Genomic DNA, 16018 nt, shown 5'->3' with positions numbered 1-16018 from the left:
TTGTTAAAGTACGGGGAAAGTGGTCTGACGACTTGAAGGTGACCGGAGAAAAGAATGTGGCAGGATATAGAGTTGTCATCTGCCACATATGGTTCTGTCTCTTGACTTTTGTTTGTTTGAAGTAAGTCCGTAGTCTCTATATTCTTCATCATTAGCTAACAGACACCGATGATTTTTTCTTATGTGCATAATACATAGCTCATAGTATTGCTTTGTCTTTCAAGATTCAACATTCATTCAGTAAATAGTAGATACTCACTGAGTACCTATGTACGAGGCATTGTAATAAGTGCTGGGGATCTGGCTGTGAGTAAGGTAAAATCTTGGTCCTAAATATTTGTTGAATAAATTGGTGAGCTTCTTGAAGCTTATTTCAGAGGATTGGTGTGGCCTTCAGAGCTTTAGGAAATTGGTAGAAGGCATCTAACAAGCCATATGCATGTGGTCCCACACATTATCCCTCTGGCATCTTCTTTTTTATTCCTGCTTGTGCACTGTTTTGTTTTCCATGGTTATTTGAATGTCTGTTCTGTACCCATCACTGTGTTAGGCCCTGGACATTCAGATAACAGCAGAAAAAAAATATTGTCCTCAATATCTCTTTAATAGTAATATAGACAGACTGGGAAAATGTATTATTTTAATGTAGAATTGTAAAGTACAAGGATAGTCTCAACACAGTCTACTATGGGAGTGCAGAGAGGAGGCGTCGAACCAACATCAGGGGGAAACTGAAGGGTGAATAGGAGTTAGCCAAGTGGGTAGGCAGATGAAAGGGGATGAGCTATTCCTGTGAAGCAAATAAAGTGTGCTCCTCAGATTGACTAGGGCAAACTTGAGGAATTTGCTTTGGTGTGGCTGGAAGGATAAAGAATATAGGGAGAAATGAATATTGAAGTTAAGGAGGTGGAGATTTTTGAATACCAACTGGAATTCACTGGAAGATTGAAAAGGTAGTCTGATCAGATTGCTACAAGAAGGTTGTCTTTTAGGTAGCATTTCTGGGGATAATTTGGGAGGAACTAGAAAAGGTAGGTGAATACTTGTCATCTCTGATTTTGAGCAGGCAGCATAATCAGATAGATGTTTTACGGACAGCCCCTCTGGGTTCTGGGTGGGAAGATAGACTCTGAGGTGCGGGTGAGGCGTGTGAATGGAAGGAGTAAGACAAGTTAGAGGGAATCTTAGTATTCAGCTGATGGATAGTAATGAGGAGCTTTTCTTTTCAGATAGTTGTGTATCTTGCCTCTTTATAAAAAGAAATTTACCATTTTTATAAAAGATGCTGGGGAAGAAGGTTTTGCTAAGTTTTACTGGAAGCTTGGACATGCTCATCCTCCCTTTCCTGTTATGTCCTCACTGGAAGTTCCGTTCCCAGGTAGAGAACGTACACACAGACATCAAGTGTCCTTGGTTTTGCATTTCTTTTGACCTTTGCTTCTGTTCTTAATGAAATACCAGTGAAGGTGCTGCAGTTTTCAATTTTGGTTTTCCTTTCATCGTGGTAATCCTATTTTACTGTTTAAGTCCTTTTAGGCAGTAAGGTTGTTGGAATAGCATCAAGCACTTCAGGCATTTATAAATTCATTTCAGTAAACATGAGTTTAGGTGATTTGTTGCATAGCTAGTGAGTTTATTATTGTATATAACAGTATCTAATCGAATTAGCGAGAGGAATAAAAGGCTCACTTTGATGTAAATCATTAACTTTTTCAAAGAGGAGAAACCATATTTTTAGTAACATCTTAAGCTGAAGAATATTCAGTGTATAATACATGTGCTTCAATAATGTTAATACACAGTCCCCAGAGAGGCAATTAATTTCATATTCAGAGGTAAGATTAGGCCAGTTTCACTTTATCTTTTGGATGTTATTAAATACTTGCAGGTATTGACAATGCAGGAAGAAAATGCTTATCCTCTTTATATTTTAAATGAGAAAATAAGAGCACAGGTTATATATTTTAATATTTATTTCTCACCAATGTTTCCATATTGAAGCAGCTGCATGTTGTATTGTAATGGCCCATTGACTTGACTCATCCACTAGCTCTTCCCCCCAACCCCCCACCCCCCCACAGTCCCAATGCCATTTGAGTAAGCACTTGGATGTTTTTGGCTGATTAAATGTGATACTTACTTTCCTGTTTCATATTTCTGTTTTTAATAGAAAATGCATCAGATGCAGACTTATGGCTCCTGAATAGTTGTACTGTAAAAAATCCAGCTGAAGACCACTTTAGAAACTCAATTAAGTAAGTGAAAGCTGATTTTTTTTTTTCTTTCTTCATCTTTTCTAAGTGTTGTAAGAATTTCTGGAAAATAGCTTTTAAAAGATTACTAACATTACAAATACTCAGAATGTTATCAATAAAAGTATGAGTTGGACTTTTATAATTATACTGTTTTGATTTTATCTGATAAAGAGCAAAACTTGAATGTAGACTTTTCTAATAGATGTTTGAGTATATATAAAGGTGGCTAATAGGTGTTTTGAGTATCTGTTAAGTATTAATAACATAGTTTTCTCAGGGAATCCAGTCCCTACTTTTTGAAACTGCCCAAAGCAGTCCTTACCTCTTCGCTCTTGCCTGCCTGTTAGTGCTGTTCTAAGTGCTAATAATGCCTGGCCATCAAGGAAATTGCAGTTTACTGGGGGAGGGGGCATGTAATCCATGGTTATTGAATTGTTCTTCAACTTACAGTGAAAGAAATATTCTTTTTTTCACATCTCTGAATCTTATTCCACCCACCTTCTTAGAACCTTCATTCTATAAATTTATATTCTCATTCACCTCTATTTTCAACCTCTCCAACCCCATTGGTGCCTTTGCATTGACCTATAAACACACTCAGGTCTACTCAGCCCCATGCACCCCTTTTAGCTATCATCTTGTTTTTCTTCTTGCCTTTCCTGAGAAACTTAAGATTCTTCATTTCCTGAGTTCACTCTCAAATTCAGTCCCCACCACATTGGTTTTATTGTGAAATATGTCATACATAAATGAGTTTATGAAACATGTACAGTTTAAATAAGGGTAACAAATGTAACACTTATGCATCCACCATCCAGCCTAAGAAATAAGGCGTTACTAAGACCTTAGGTAACTGCTCCATGTCCCTCTTTCAGTCATATCCTCAAGATGTAATCTTTATCCTGACTTGTGTGAGTCATCCCCTTCCTTTTATTTATCATCTGCTAAATATATCTGTAAACAATGTGTTTAATTAGTTTTTCCCTGTTTTAAGCTTTGTTTATTGGACTTACACTGTTTGTGTTCTGAACTTGCTTCTTTTCTCTACCATTTTGCTTTTAGATTTATCCACGTTGATGGATGTAAAATAACTCTGGCCATTTGTAGTATCTTACTGAGTGAATTTGTCATAGTTTCTTCGTTTTATTATTGAAAGAGTTTTGAGTTTTCCCTGTTTTGCTTTTATGAGCATTGGTGCTCTGAATATTTTGAACATTTTCCAGTGCAGCCGTGCGAAAGTTATTTTAGGATATGTACCTGGGAATTGAATTATTGGGTCACAGGTGTGTGCATATTCAAACTTTTAGGTGATGCTGAACTTTTTCCCTGACGGATATACTGAACCTCATTCCCACCAGTCATGGATGTGTGTGGTTGTTCTCCATTCTAGCTAATACTTGATATGGTCAGGGTTGTAAATTTCTGCCAATCTGGTGGTGGAGATGGTATTTCAATGTGGTCTTAATTTGTTTCTATGATTACTAGTGATGTTGAGGATCTTTTTGTATGTTTGCCATTTGAATTTTGTGTGTGTGTGTACGTGTGTGAAATGCTTTTAAAGTATTTTTTTCTGATATTTGTCTTTTTATTTGTGGGAATACATTCAGTGCATTCTGTGTACTAACCCTTATGTATTGCATCTGTTGCTCCTATCAGCTGTGGCTTATCTTTCACTTTCTTTAACAGTATCTCAAGCTGAAGAGAAATTCTGGCTTAAAATTTTCTGTCTTTGCCTTTGGGTCTGTGCTTGCATTCTTTAAAATGTCTTTCCCCTACTCTAAAGATATTCTTTGTATTTTCTTCTAAAAATTTTGTGGTTTTTAATTCTTAAATTCATTTTATAATTCATGTGGAACTGATTTTTTTATTTCTCTTGGTATGGAACCAGGAAGGGGGTCCCATTTTATTTATTTTTTTTGGCATAAACACCAACTTTTCCAGTATCATTTATTATTTTTTTTAAAAAGCCTGCCCTCTCTCCTTTTATTTATTTATTACCCGCTTTGTCATAGGCTCATTGTCCATAGATATTTGTGTCTGTCCCTTGGTACAGTGTTCAGTTTAATGGATTTATTTCTTTGTGTTGGTGCTTATTCTACATAGTCATAATTAGTATAGATTTATATTAGGCCTAAACGTTTGATAGCTCTAGTGCCTTTTTGTTCTTCAATTTGAAGGAAGCCATGTTTTAGTTTTGAAAATGTGAAGTTACAGCTAAATATTATAATAAAGTAATGGATAATATTTGATCTTTATCAAGTGTCTTTTGTATGGCAGGCACTGTTCAAGGTGCTTTACAGCAATTGGATATTATCTAATTTAATTCTTACAGTCTTCCAATGAATTGTAGTTTTCACTTTTATTTCTGTTTTACGGAGGAAGCAGCATCTGTTTTGAAGATGAAGTTCTCTAAAGCCCTTGAGTTCATAAATGGTGGAGGTGGGATATTAGCATAGGCAGTCTCACTACAGTCTGTGAGTTGTTAAATTTAATTCTATGCTTTCCAGGTAAAGACGTCAGGTAAGCAGTTGTAGATTTGGGGCAGATTATCAGACAATACTTGAGATACAGCTTTTGTATTTCCATAGAAGTGACCTTTGAATGTGATGGTGTTCTCAACTCAGTAACTATGGAATGAGCAGAGAAGACTTGCTATCTGAACAATGGTGGGAAGCTTAGGAGGGTGGCGGTGATGTGGGAAGGAACTAAGGAGTTAGGGCTGTGATTAGGACCAGAAGAAGGTAGAGTTAAAACAAGAGCAGAGCATGAAATTTGCTAGGTGCTGCTTGTTTTCAAAGAATGCTTTTTATTCTGTGAGATGTCTGTCATGTTCCACATGATCTACTTTTTTCTGCACGGGAAAGGCATAAGATAAAAAGATATTTTAGTGCTACTGATAGCCTCTAAACTCAGAACTCAGAGAACTAAGTTTCTGTGATTATCAATGTTATAATGTAATGAATGGATACACTTCTAGACTGTTTGTACAAGTTTACTTAAAAAGTCAAATATAACTCGTGTCAGTGGGTTTTCTTATATAAACTGTTGTGAAAGTGGTTCAAGATAATGATACGGTGTTTGATTAAGTGAGGTAATCACTTAAGATGTGTTTGTCATTTTAATACTACAAAGCTAGTGGTAGTCAGCGCAGGTTCCTTTAATGCACTGTTCCCCTTGATTGAGAGAAAATTTAAAAACAGTATTAAAGGTGATTAAGTATTTTTTTTTAATGGCTTTGAAGGCTTTTGATAATCACAACTAGCTCTTGTTAACGTAACACCTAAGCTAACGTTGGGTTTGTTTCCAGAATAAATATAATCCTGTAGAAGGCACATTAACAATTAACATTGAGAAAACATCCAATTCAAGTGGCATTTATATATGTAAAGACTTTCAGTGAAAGATTACCTACTCTTGTCAAGCATTTCACTTTATTTAAATGTTTTCCCCTCTTTCATCACTGTCTCCTAACAAAGCAAAACAAAGATAAATAGTTCAGAAACTTTATTATACCTTCAGTCACGCTACATGTTTGTCTTCTGTCCGGCTCTGGCTCCATCCTTTCCCTTCAGCCTGCTCACTAGATGCATTGTTTTCTTCTCATGATAGTGAGGCAATGTTTAAATGCAAGGAGAGCACTATCGGGGCTTCCCTGGTGGCTCAGATGGTAAAAAATTCACCTGCAATGTGGGAGACCTCAGTTTTATCCCTGGGTGGGGAAGATCCCCTGGGAGAGGGAATGGTTACCCACTCTAGTACTCTTGCCTGGAGATGCCCGTGGAGAGGGGAGCCTGGTGGGCTATAGTCCATGGGGCTGCAAAGAGTCGGCCACTACTGAGCGACTCAGTGCAGCACAGCGTCTGGTAGGGTGTTGCATTTCTCCTTGTTCAGCTGCACCTAATCCCTTATGCTCGAACTCACCCTTTATTGAATGGGTGGGGGGCTATATTTCTCTAGTCTGAAGGCACCACGAATGATGATTGCTTCACTTTGCCACTTATGTCTGGGTGTTTGTCATCATTTCTGATCATCTGCTTTTGTTTCGCTCCCAGTGTAATCTTGATATTTAAGAGTAGTTTGTCTGTTATCAAATCATTTTATCTCTTGAGCTACCCGACAGTAGACCCTCTTGTTTTCACAGAAGAAAAGAAAGAAAACTGTGAGAGCTTTACTATCTTTTATGTGATTAATGCAGTCTTGATTAAGATCTTAGAACTGCAAATATGTGACAAGGCAGCCATGGCCTTTTTCTTTTCTCTTGGTGGTGGTGGTCAAAAGTATTAGGTTTGCAGCATCACAGTATAAAAAATATTGGGAGTATTATTTAACCTTTGTTGCAGAGCATATTGGCATAAAATTACTTGGAAAATTTGATTTTATATACTGGTGCTGATAATAAATCATGTGTCCTTAAGTAATTTCTTAACCTAGTCAAAATAACATAGTTGGGATGAAAATGCATGTCTGTTCATCTGTAGGCTCTACGGCTCAATACTTTCTACTAGTTGATCTAATCACTAAGGTTTTGCAGTGTTTGTATTATTGATACTCAGATTGATAAAAAAGTAGGAGTTTTAAGTAGTAAAAAGAGTTAAGAATGATTTTTTTGTCTGCCTTTTGAACTCTGAAATCTTAAATGCTATTTTTGCCTTTACTAATTTTGAAAAAATCGCTAATGAGCCCCACGTTTTGTGATGGCAGGCTGTTTCATGCATACTCTTTCCTCTTGAGCCCTTGCCAGTTGCCCTGTCCTTGTTTTTATCCAGTATACCAATTTGATTTAGACAATATGGCCTTTAACTTGAGGGGCTCTTGAGTAAACGAAAAAGATCAAAAGTTTAAAAAAAAAATAGAATTTCCTCTTAATGAGAGTATCAAATAAGAAAACTCCTTTGGTTCATGCTTTATAGAAATGTGGGATCTTTTCCATGCCACCTAAAGGAGGTCATTCAGAGGCTGGTGAAAATAAACACGTCTTGTGTGTTCTATATAAATGACAGAAAGAATAGCCCGCTTGCTTTGATCATGGACTGTCAACCTCTGTTTGACCTTGTGCGTTATTAACCCAAATGGGCACTGTGGTTTAGCCATACTGATAGTAGATAGACAAGTCACGAGTTCTTTGAACCACCTTTGCCTGAAGAAATAAATGGTAATGCTAAAGGGATGGTTTAGATATCTAAGTGAAATTACTGGAAAGAACCATGGAAATATAAGGAGAAATGGACCAAGATGAAAGCGTGTTTTGAGACAGAGGGTAACCTGCTTTGTATGATATCTTCAGTTTAAAGGAAAGTTCTTTTTAGAAACAGCATCTTGTTGATCAAACAAATTATTGGAACTTCATTCCTATTCTGAAAATACTTTTGGCTTTATGTGGATGTAGTGAACTTCCTTATCGTAAGTTAAAGTTGGGGGACACATCAGAATATTATTTCAACTTGAATTTGTAAAATAAATTGCCTTCAAAAAAGCTGACTTATTAAGAACAGAAATGCTTTCGTTTTCAATTAGTACTTACACAGTTTAAAGAAAGAAAAAAAAAACTGGTTCTATTTTAACTAGATTTGTTAGTAATCAGGCAGTCTTTTTTTAACTAAAAAAATTGGCATTGGGAGATAAAAAGACTAGCTTTTAGTTTGGCCGTTTGCAAGAAACAGGTTAGATAACACTGTTTTGTTAAACTTACTTTTTTTTTTTTTTAATGCTGTAGGCTGTGGATTTTTTCTTTAAACGTTTAATTTTGGCTTTTCTGATTGTATGAAGTGACTTTAGTTCAGTATCAGTTTTATGTTATTGTTTCAAGTGTCAGCCACAGAAAGTGAATCATTGTTTGCTTGTACGACTCACAGTCTCATGGTTCCAGCTCTCCTTTCCCACCTTAAAGGTTTCCCTCAATATGGAGTGTTAGTTCAAAATATTGTACTCTTTGACCTAATATGTATTGTTGCTCAAGTTTTGTCTAATGTGACTGTTTTTCTCAAAGCAGTGCTATTTTTAACATGAGCTTACATTTCCTCCTACTATTTCTCATCTACTTCTACTGTTGAGATACTATCTGTGTGCTGATGACTCCCAAATTTCTGTTCCTGACCCTGGTCTCCCCTTCCAAGAACCAAGCTTGTATGTCCAGCTCCTTTCTGGACTTCTTCCTTTAGATGCCCCGTTGACACTTTAAATCATTGTGTCAGAACCTCTCCAGTATCTGCCTCACCTTTTCTCCAGCAGCGTTCCTGTTCCCTGTCTTGTTGGGTTACAAGTCACTGATCAGAGAGTCTGGGAGTTTTCTTTGACTCCTTCTTTCCCTTCCCAATATTCCCTATCCTTTAGAATTGATTCTCCTTCTGAAATGCCCTTCTCTTCCTCCCTTCAACTTCTTTCTTCTCTTTGCTTTTGCCCAGGGCTATTAGTGTTTATTGTGCTTCTTGGAATTTGCAGTGAACCAGTATGTTCTCATGTTTCATCAAATTGCCACGAACTGGACACATTAAATTTAATCTTTTCTCTCCATCCCTGTTGCTAATGTCTTAGTAACGGTCCTCCGTGTTTCTTGCTCTTAATATTACAGCAGAAGTTGAGCCTGTTCTCAGCTTTAATTATGTTCCAGCTCATGCTTTCCTGTCCTTCACACTCTGTAACGGTTCCTTCTCAGCTACAGAATAAAGGTAGAATTTCTTGGTTTAACAAGGTATTTAAAAATAATCGGTGTGGAGAAAAGGGAACCCTCTTACACTGTTGGTGGGAATGCAAACTAGTACAGCCACTATGGAGAACAGTATGGAAATTCCTTAAAAAACTGGAAACAGAACTGCCATATGACCCAGTGATCCCATTGCTGGGCATACACACCAAGGAAACCAGAATTGAGACACGTGTACCCCAATGTTCATCGCAGCACTGTTTATAGTAGCCAGGACATGGAAGCAACCTAGATGTCCATCAGCAGATGAATGGATAAGAAAGCTGTGGTACATGGAGTATTACACAATGGAGTATTACTCAGCCATTAAAAAGAATACATTTGAATCAGTTCTAATGAAGTGGATGAAACTGGAGCCTATTATACAAAGTGAAGTAAGCCAGAAAGAAAAACACCAATATAGTATACTAACGCATATATATGGAATTTAGAAAGATGGTAACGATAACCCTGTATGCGAGACAGCAAAAGAAACACAGATGTATTGAACAGTCTTTTGGACTCTGTGGGAGAGGGAGAGGGTGGGATGGTTTGGGAGAATGGCATTGAAACATGTATATTATCATATGTGAAACAAATTGCCAGTCCAGATTCAATGCAAGGTGCTCGGGGCTGACCCAGAGGGATGGGATGAAGAGGGAGGTGGGAGGGGGGTTCAGGATGGGGAACACATGTGCACCCGTGGCAGTTTCATGACAATGTATGGCAAAACCAATACAATATTGTAAAGTAATTAGCCTCAAAAAAAAAAAAAATCTGTTCCTTGCCTGCCTCCATTTCCTCTTTTCTCTCTACTTCTCCATAGAATTTTACTTCCTGCCAAACTTGTATGATTTTCCAGACACATAATGTGTTTGCATATGTTTTCTTCTTCCTTGGAGTGTGCTCTTCTTCCCCCACAAATGCGTGCATGTGAATACTCTCTTCTCCTCTCTCTTATGCACCCCACGCAATCCTACTTGTCAACCTAGTCATCTTGTGGCGCTCCTATCAGAGGTAATTCGGTGTAAGGTTATCTTCCTGCTGCCACCCACCCTTCACCTCTAGGGTCCACAGAGGTAATCGCCTTCTGCTTTGTGCTGCTGCTTCATCCCAGACAAACAATCTATTGTTGCGTATTACATTTTATTATTTGTTTACATATTTGGCTCTCTGCTAGATTGTGGTCTTTAAGTCAGGTTATTGACCTCAGGAAAATCGTTTTTTATGAAGTCTTTGACCCTCTGACTCCACCATATAGTGATTTTCTTTTTCTTGGGAAACAGATACCATCAATAGAGTAAGACTTGCTTGTCAGCTGTTCGGAGACTCCCAAGACCACTGTGACTCCCTTGGAGACACAGGCTTTTATTTGCTACAAGGGGAAAGAACTTTCTAAGTTGCAAGACTGTACGAAAGGGCTCTCTTTTTAAGGAATCATGGCATTTTGCTTTTTATGTTTTGCTTATAAACTAGGAAGAAACCTGCTCCCTTGTTGTCCTAAATGAGATAAGAAACATGCTTGTCACAATGAGTCCACAGTTCTTCCCAGAGGGAGGTAGTGAAAGGAGTGAGAATTCTTCCTTCTTGAAGTTTCGCTTGGTCATGTTGGCAGAAAGCTCAACTCTGAGTGGCAGGACCCTGTTCTTCCTGCCACATGAAGCAAGCTGGGCTTGCTTCAGAATCTTGGCCATTGGTTTAATTGAAGCTTCTCATCTCAAGTCAGAGAGTAGGAAAGGGTAGATAAAAAACAGGTAGTATTTGTTTTTGTTATAGACACATAGTTGTACTCAACATGTATTTGTACAATTAGGTTAAATCGATTGATTCTTCCTTTTGGGGGAAGAGTGCTTGGCATCATTCTGCTGTCAGGGCATCAACAAGTCATTGCTAATATATTATTTTGTGTTATATTAAGTATATTATTAATTATATAACTTTATATTTGAGTATCAAGTTGTCCAGTTTCAATGAATGAACAAAATATTAAAAACCCCAAAGTGGGAGGAAAAAAAAAATCAACATGACTGTTGTGGGGGAAGAAGTAGATATTTTGGAGAGGTTGACTTGATGCAGGATCTTTGTGAGAGGAGTGGAACAGTAAGATCTATGCGGACAGTGATGTGTCTTGTTTACTGAGGGATCTTTAGTTTCTAGAACGGTGCCTGGTAAGTATTTGGCACTGAGTTTTTCATCGAATTGAAAGCTGGTTTGATGCAAGCCAAATTTCTCTGGATAAGTTGCTGTTTATGTGTTAGATCTTCTTACTGTCTACCATATGTGAATTCATATTATTCAGGTCTTAAGTCATGGATCTGTTTAGTCTACTTTCTGTTGTTGCTAGGACTTGGTATTGTTTTTCTCCCCCGTCAGCTAGTCTGGGGTTAATGATGGTATTGAATGAACATGCTTTCTGGAAACATAAATGAAGAGCTCTCTGTTGATTCCTAAAGTGAAGGGTGAGACGTAAATAATTCAGGGCAGATTTGGACCCATTTCCTGTTACAGGCTTTAGTTGTGTGTCCCCTATCCATGGAAAAGCCTGGAGATGAATGGGAGTACGGGGAGATTGGTACGTGACAAATCCCAGTGAGAAATTTGATGGGGCATAAAGGAGAAAGTATATTTTAGGATTGAAGTCCTGGTTAACTTCAAACAAACAGAAAAGGAATAGTTAAATTTACAGTTGAAAGATTAGTTACTTAATTTGCAAATCAGGAACAGAAAAAGCAGTTTAGATGTAGTAAATCATTTTAAAATGCAAAGCTGAGTTTCATAGCTACCTAACATGTTTTTGGAGAATAGTATTTTGCATATTTCATGATTACTGTTACAGCAACAGTTGCTTTGTGTTTGCCGTTTTAAACAGAGTAAGTGAAAGAGGTCAGTGTATTATGTACTGGCAACAGCTGGCTGATAGCATTGAATACTTACGTAATTAAATATATGTGTTGGCTGCTGTCCTAACATCTCTGTAGGTGGAGGCCCAGAAAGCATGCAGAAACTTGCTTCAGCAGGATTAAAGATGAAATCAACATGATCTAAGCCTGTGCTTTCAGCCAAGAGTGATTTCCTATTGTTTTGGTTTGAAAGACATTCTACTTATTCTTGGTGTGTATGTGTTTATGCAACAGGAGAGAAAAAAAGATGCTTGTGTTTTTTTTCTTCTCCTTCTTGTATGCTCTAAGTGTGAAAAACATAATCTTTCTGAAGTTTTGGTCACTCAGTAGTATTGTTTATTAGCTGATAATAAATGAAAAGTATGACTTTTAAACCCATAGGACAAGATACTAAAATATTAAATATTAACTGTTTCTATCCCTTGTGGTTACAATTAGGTTTAGGTGTCCTCTGGGTCCTATTAAAATAGTTACTTTGAATTTTAGACTACATTAAGACTTGGTTGTCAGTGACCATGGAAAACTGGATGGGGTGCAGTGAAGGATACATAAAATCGTCAGCTGAAGTGCAACTCTGCCTTTAGTGAGTGGTCTCATCTGTGGATGCACATTCTATCCAAAGTACCCTATGTTTAGCTTCTCTATTACTGTTTTTATAGCCCCAGGGCTGAGGGCAGTCCTTAAGGTGCACTTTTGAGCACAGACTTTGAGTGGATGGTACCACTGAGGGTATTAGGAAAAGATAACAATTTTTGTAGACACAATCTGACACAGCTGTGTGTGGCTGCCCCCTATAAATAATCCCGAATTTTAATCATATCTTTGTCTGTAACCCAGCCACTGTGTCTTTTATCTGTATCCCAGCACCTCATACACTGGTTGACAATAATAGTTGAACAAATGAATGAATCAACCCGTGTGTTTGCTTTCTTGGTATGTTGGCTATTTTTGTTTTTTGTTTTTTTTTCTTTTTCTCCTGACCTACTCCACTCCCTGCCTCTATCAGAACAAATGTCTTCCTTTGTAGCTTTTCATAGAACTTTTTCTGTATCTCTTTCCTATTAGATTGCATTACTAAGAAATTAAGTTCAGGTGCATGTCATAGAAGACCCTAAAAATAGAAGCTTAAGTAAGATTGCTGCTGCTGCTAAGTCACTTCAGTCGTGTCCGACTCTGTGCGACCCCATAGACGGTAGCCCACCAGGCTCCTCTTGGGGGTTTTATTTTTCTTTATATAATACAAAGTCTATAGTTAGGAAGTTGCTGGCTTTAGTTTACCAACTCAAGGATGTTGAGATCTGAGTCTCTAAAGTTCTGTGGCTCTTTCCATTATGATGTAAAATGGTTGCTACTCTTCAGGCATTGTATGTACTTGACAAAGAGGAGGAACTACGAAAAGGGACAGTGCCAGCTGCTGCTGCTAATTCACTTCAGTCGTGTCCGACTCTGTGCGACCCCATAGACGGCAGCCCACCAGGCTCCCCGTCCCTGAAATTCTGCAGGCAAGAACACTGGAGTGGGTTGCCATTTCCTTCTCCAATGCATGAAAGTGAAAAGTGAAAGTGAAGTCGCTCAGTCGTGTCTGACTCCGAGCGACCCCATGGACTGCAGCCCCCCAGGCTCCTCTGTCCATGGGATTTTCCAGGCAAGAGTACTGGAGTGGGGTGCCATTGCCTTCTCCAATGCCAGCTGAGTTTGTCCCTTTTTTAAAGAAGCTTCTTGGGAAGTCTCACACAAAACCTTGTGTTTGCACCTGTTGGCTGGAGCCATATCACATGACCACCTCTATTTGTAAGGGAGGCTAGGAAATGCAGTGTATTTTCATTTGATTTCAGTTCTTGCCTGGAGAATTCCATGGACAGAGGAGCCTGGCGGACTACAGTCCAAGCGTTGGACACGACTGTGGCTAAAACTTTTACTACATTTCAGTCTTGTTTTTGCTCCCAGCAGAATTGGGGTTCTGTTAGTACTGAAGAAAGGGAGAATACTTACTGTGTCTTGATACCTCTGCCACAGGTTGTAATCTTTGAGGCAGGATACGTGTTTTATTTATCTTCCTCATCTGGAATATTGTGTGACATTCTTAGCACATTTGTGAACCAATGGACCCTCTCACTCCTGTTTACTTTACTCAGAATATTTAAGAAACAACATAGTTGATGTTTGAGAACTTTTCGTCTTTTTGGTTACCCTGTGCTATTTCAGAAATAATAACAATAGCAAAATGGGAATTTTCACATACTTTCTTAAGAACTGCAGTGACCATATTTGAAATGGATTTATAAGGAAAGTATGTATCTCATTGTTTCTGATACTTTGTTTTGTGATAACAAGTAAACCTGGTTTAGAAAAGTTTTGGAAAAGTTTAGACGGAAAACAAAAACAGTTTAAAATTTATCACAGAAGGTCTTAAACAATTGGAGGACAGGTTGAGATTTAAATCCATTATATAATTAACTGCTTGAAAACAGTATTTTTATATAATTCTGAAAAGTTTGTTTCATCTGAGAACAATGCTTCTTGTTCTCAGATGGAAGTTTAGTGTTTTGCATTTAATTTGAAAATGGAGAATTATATACAAACCAGTGAAAAGCTAACCAAAGCGAAGAGTTCTATAATACTTGTTGGATTTCTGTAGGTGCCATTGATTATTGTTAGAGGAAAGTTGAATATCCAGTTCCCATTCCAGATTGTGACTTTAACACTCTGCAACAGTGTCTGTGTGTCCCTGCAGAGATTCATAGACGACAACTTTGTGCTCTCGTTCATTTATGGATTCGTAAATGTTCTATTTTATATACATGAAATAGTATTTGCTCATCTATTGATGGACATTTAGGTTTTTCCCTAATAACTGGCTATTATAAATATTATTTATAAACATGCTTTGATTGGAATTTTATAGAATATTAAACTTTTGTATTCATTTGCATCTTGAAATAATGTAATACTCAAAAGTTGCATAACAGTGCAGAGATTTCCTATGGACCTTTCACTCAGCTTCCTGTAATGTTTAAATATCTTACATTACCATAATTCAGTGATCAAACCAGGAAATTAATATTGATTATTAATTTATTGATAAGTGACAATAAATTATAATAAATTTATTATTATAAATAAAATACCATAAATAAGTTCATGGTGTTGACAATACCATGAATTGTTGTTCAGACTTCATTCAAAATTTTGTGCTTTTCAGGTTCAGGATTCAGTTTAGGATCCTACATTGTCCGATATAGGACAGTTCCTCAGTCTGTCGTTTATGACATTGACACTTTTGAAGAGTACTGGTGACCTTTGTTGTGGAATGTTGCCTAATTTGAGCTTTCCTAGTATTTCCTCATGATTGGATTCAGATGTTATGTGTTTTGTCAAGAATACAGAAAGTGATAGGTACGCGTCCTTCTCAGTGTGTCATACTAAGAAGACTCAGGGCATTGTTAAATCTTTTTTTGTTGTTGTTAACTTTGACATATAGTAGCTGGGTATTAAATTTATCTGCTTAAGGTGGTGGCTTTCGGCTTTCTGCACTATAGTTACTATCTACACCTTTGGAATGAATGAGTATTTTGTGATACTTTGGTATTATGCATGTATCCTGTTTCTCATGTTTTCACCATTAATTTTTGCCTTCATTGATTATTTTTGCATATAACAGTTAATACTGTGTTACTTTTCAAGTGATGATTTTTCTGTAGCCATCATGCATTCTTTGGTAATTAATTGGAATCTTGCTGTAAGAAACAGCTGACTCTTTCCTCCTCCCATCTGTCTATTAATGGCTCAAGCAGTAAAGAATCCACCTGCAATGCAGGAGACACAGGAGATGCATGTTCAATCCCTGGATCAAGAAGATCCTTTGGAGGAGGGAAATGGCAACCCACTCCAGTATTCTTGCCTGGAAAAATCTCATGGACAGAGGAGCCTGGTGGGCTACAGTCCATGAGTCACAAAGAGTTGGACATGATTGAGCACACACAGAGTCAAGGTTATTTATTTTAATCTTAGATATAATTCCTTGCTATCATTATTTTGCTGTTCAAATTGTCTGGATTTGGCCAATGGACACTCTAAGTTGGCTACTTCCCAATGCCATGAGAATCCAGGCTTCTCTTGTGCTTTCCTTGCTTTGGTCTTGATTTGAGCCATTTCTCCAAGGAGCTCTGGTTTCTTTCATTGGT

The 16018-nt window shown here is 37.6% G+C and overlaps 1 protein-coding gene across 4 annotated transcripts in view; it reads left to right on the top strand.

Moving 5' to 3' along the window:
- Positions 1-16018, top strand: part of CDKAL1 (CDK5 regulatory subunit associated protein 1 like 1) — a 612813-nt gene that overhangs the window by 99768 nt on the left and 497027 nt on the right. For all 4 annotated transcript variants that reach the window (XM_027525190.1, XM_027525191.1, XM_027525189.1 and 1 more), the window contains one exon: positions 2171-2255. In XM_027525190.1, the coding sequence (XP_027380991.1) occupies positions 2171-2255 (85 nt within the window). The remainder of the gene's footprint in view (positions 1-2170; positions 2256-16018) is intronic.

The sequence above is a fragment of the Bos indicus x Bos taurus genome, chromosome 23, assembly GCF_003369695.1.
Source record: "Bos indicus x Bos taurus breed Angus x Brahman F1 hybrid chromosome 23, Bos_hybrid_MaternalHap_v2.0, whole genome shotgun sequence".
NCBI lineage: Eukaryota > Metazoa > Chordata > Mammalia > Artiodactyla > Bovidae > Bos > Bos indicus x Bos taurus.
The sequence above is the reverse complement of the archived record's forward strand: the minus strand, read 5'-3'. Positions and strand labels throughout refer to the sequence as shown.